General features: G+C 39.7%; 2 protein-coding genes across 2 annotated transcripts in view; one reads left to right on the top strand and one right to left on the bottom strand.

Annotated features, from left to right (window-relative positions):
• Nucleotides 1–3,871, bottom strand: part of LOC121714755 (oxysterol-binding protein 2-like) — a 765,489-nt gene that overhangs the window by 377,217 nt on the left and 384,401 nt on the right. The gene's annotated exons all lie outside the window — the stretch shown is intronic.
• The window catches only part of bmp1a (bone morphogenetic protein 1a), a 46,194-nt gene continuing 44,539 nt past the window's right edge, over nt 2,217–3,871 (top strand). The window contains exon 1 of the mRNA XM_042099780.1: nt 2,217–2,894. Within this exon, the coding sequence (XP_041955714.1) occupies nt 2,750–2,894 (145 nt within the window). The 5' untranslated portion in view covers nt 2,217–2,749. The remainder of the gene's footprint in view (nt 2,895–3,871) is intronic.

Genomic DNA, 3,871 nt, shown 5'->3' with positions numbered 1-3,871 from the left:
TTAAGACTCAGTTGAATATTATCTACAACACTCATACTGACTCTATTTTATGTATAATTTACATTGACTACTATAGAATATAAATTTAACTTAAACTACATTTAGACCGATAGCTGTTGAAGAACTACAGTACGGTTAACATTTCCTCCACACAGAATATTATTTAGTCCCACTGTATAGAGGAAACTGGAGTGGACTGAGAGCCCTGCATTTAATTGCACAGATGCTTCTTTTTTCATCCAACGGCATTTGCTTTGGAGAAGGGTAATCTGTATGATGATTATAATGGTTATGATAACAGTTGTTAGCGCTGGAAGGCAAAAAAAAAAAAAAAAAAGCAGAGCTGGGATAATGAGTGGTTTGGGTCCTTGATAAGTTTAATACCACCTAATTGACTTGAGTAGAGGCGCAGCAAGTGACATGAAATGTCAACACAGCTCATTAAATTTTAATGAGACTAAATGGATGCTCAGTTGTATTGAAGTACTGAAGGGTGAATGTGCATCCATCAGCTTAAAAACTGGTGAAATCCCTCTCCTCGAGATATTTGATACATAAAAAGCATGACATGAATCTAATTGCACACCATCTATTATCAGATAGCAATGTTCCCTGTGTATGAAAGATGAACAAAAGAGGTACATTAGGGTTCTATCTACACCATCAAGCTGTTCGGTACAGACTGCATGCTTGGTGAATTCAAACTGCTATCTAATTTTATCGTCTAATGCACACATATTGAAGAAATATCCTCACTGTTTTGGATTTACTGTTCAAATCAGATAAATGGCTCATTGAGAGTTTGCCTCTCATGAATACCACTACTTTTGTAATTCACTGCATAAGGATATTTCATAGAATACAGTAGGGATTTGTGTTTGTGTGTGTGTGTCTGAGTGAACCATTCGATTATCAGTCAGGACAGTTAGCTTTCTCTGTTCACTAAGGATGGATTTTGAAGAATTTTATGATCATGAAAAACACTGTGACAGTACTTTTTGCTGTCTACAGGTGGCGCTTCAAACTCTCAATCACCCATCACTGAGTAATGGTGAAGTTACTGTGACATACTGCATCTGTTCAGCACAATGTCATAAACATCCTATAAAACATATGATATATCCCCAACCTGTTCGCTCCTTCCATATTAGTTTGTTTGAACCATGTGAGAAAAGCAATAGAGCTATGTAGAGGAAAGATTTCATGACTTAATATAGCACTCTAGACCTCGTATGTTGTGTTTCAGATCCTGAACCTATAGCTTGATCTGCAAGAGCACACCAGTCTCAGGTAGATTCACAACCAGCAAAACCTATTTGCTGGTTGTGATTCTTCTTCTTCTTTCAACAGAGTAGTCAGGTAGCTAGACTGCAGGCTAGTCAGTCAGAGTTCATAAAAAGTGTTTGCTGTCTTTGGGTTGCTGCAAGCTGCCATGTAATCATGCCTCTGTGAAACAGCATATCATTTTAGCCCAGTAAAGACCATGTCTTCATACACAAAGACATGCTCATCTTTGACATAGTTCTTTCAATACACAACGCGGCACATATGCATGCATAGGTTATAATAAGAACAACAAAAATGGCAGGTGCTGGTAGTTTATGACACTAAAGAGAAATGCTTCTAACCTTTATTTAAAAACATATAGGTCAAGGTTACTTTTTAAAACAGGAGGCAACTGTGGTTTATGTACCCTGTAATTGTTCCTGTTTCACACATGGCAAAGCATCATTTAACAACAGTTTCAGAAAGAAAACAACAACAATATTCACGTCCTGCTTTAAATGAACTCGTATCCAGTCTCACGACACTGTGGGAGGTTTCTATAGTAACAAACTCAAGGGGAGCATCGGCAAAAGGCCACAGACTGATGCCTCACGTGAATGATACCGTGACAAACGTGCCCTAGAGAACAGAGCGCCTCATCGCCGTGCAGGCAACGCTGACAGCAGAATAAAACAGATTAAAGCATGGCTTAACCAATCTATCTTTTTTTTTTTACATTTAGTGAGTTTTTATATATTTTCAAAGTCGTTTAGGCACACTTACATTACCTCAAAGCTGACTAGCCTACTCGTCTCTCACTGACATAACAGAAGAAGGCCCACCACCACCACAGAAGGTTGGACAACTGCGTCTTCGTCAGCTGAACAAAGCCCATTTGATTAACTCTTTCCAGCTGACTATTTTTTCTAGGTCCCAAAAACGAAGGACAGCAGAAATGTTTGGGGAGACGCTGAACCTCGGCCTAAGATATGACAATCAAATATTACGCACAACTTTCCATTTAGCGCCTTGGTCATTTCATGTGTCGAACTAAAATACAGGACATCTGTTTATTTTAGTTATTATTCAATTATATATTTTTTGTCCGCGACAATGTTTCAGTGCACGCAACATCTTACATCGGTCTTTGAACTACATCCTATCCTACAGTCTTAACACTCCCAGGAAGATGTGTCGACGACGTGTGAGATGTTCCACGGTCTCCGTTTTGCAAAGTTTGCAAGCTATGCGCTGGCCCAGAGCCCGAGTGAAAGAGCAAATCTCTGCCCCAGAATCAAGACATTGTAGGGAGGCAGAGCTGTGTGTTTAAACCCGCCCTCAAGAGAGATCTCATTTCCCCCCAAACCTCCCATTTTTTCTCTCTCCTCTCTCTCTCCCTCTCTCCCTCTCTCTCTCTCTCTCGCTCATCCTCCTCTTTACCTCTCTATTTCTGTTCTTTCGCTGTATTCCCGACTTCAGAATCATGGATCTCACAACGAGGTGTTTGTTTCTTCTATTCAGCCTTCGCTTGATATTAGCGATCGATTTGGACGCTTTGGAGCCAAGCTTCTATGTGGAACCTTCAGCTTCTTCAGAGGCAATCGACTACAAGGATCCATGTAAAGCTGGTAAGTCTGTCTATTAATACGTGGATTTTGGACATGCCACGAAACGCTGTTGACTGTTTGCGACTCTTCGGCCAGTTGGCATGTCTATTGTGGATGACAGCAGCGAAGCAAACAGAGATCCAGAAGCACTAAACGGAAAACAGTATCAGTGTTTTCTTAAGCTATTTACCGTTCTTTTTTTGTATCGCCGTTACTTAACCAACATCAGGAGTTACCATGAATACTCAAAAGATGACAGTTCAGCGGACTTTCAAGCTCAGCTGTTACTTTTCAGTGTCACCAAGCGCTATGTTTTTGTTGGATAGCCTACGACCCCGTTGTCACCAGAATACTAAAAGTTTTGCTTTATTCTGAAATGGTTGAAACAACGCGGACATCGAGTATTTTTTGTGTTGTGAACAGATGTGTATGCAGTTAACATTGGTTCACATTTTTGAGTTGCTTTTTCAACCTTAATATAAGCAATACATTATTGTCATTCATGGAAAACTTTGTTATGACCCAACATAGCTTATTGTCAAAATATGTTACATATTCATAGCCGAGATTTCCTATTAAAACACAACAAAGTGTTATTTTGTAGAAGTAGGCTACACTCTATTTACTTGTCTGCCAGCTGCTTTTGTCGTTATCCAAAGTGACGTAGATTTAGTCCATCGCAGACAGGAAGAGAATAGGCTACCGGTCAATCACAACAAAGTAATAGCAGGGGATGCTCGGTCTACCTGGCGCACGTCATTGGCCTTAAACAATTTCCTTTTTAGGCTAAAGAAGGCAGGAAGGTACAACTCATCAATCTACGTTAATATTATGTCTACCTAAATGTGTAAGCATGACTCTAATGGCACGTTGAGTGATACCCTCCATTTAGCTATTCACGATCCCTTCTGTTCTATTGCTCCATGTTTAATTCATAGGCTTTGCCATGGTCGTCCTTATTCATATTTCAGAATGGTTGTGTTTGATGTAATTTAAAA

The sequence above is a fragment of the Alosa sapidissima genome, chromosome 8 (genome assembly GCF_018492685.1).
Source record: "Alosa sapidissima isolate fAloSap1 chromosome 8, fAloSap1.pri, whole genome shotgun sequence".
Taxonomy (NCBI): Eukaryota; Metazoa; Chordata; class Actinopteri; order Clupeiformes; family Clupeidae; genus Alosa; species Alosa sapidissima.
Note: the sequence above shows the minus strand (reverse complement) of the source record. Positions and strands in the feature narration are given on the sequence as shown.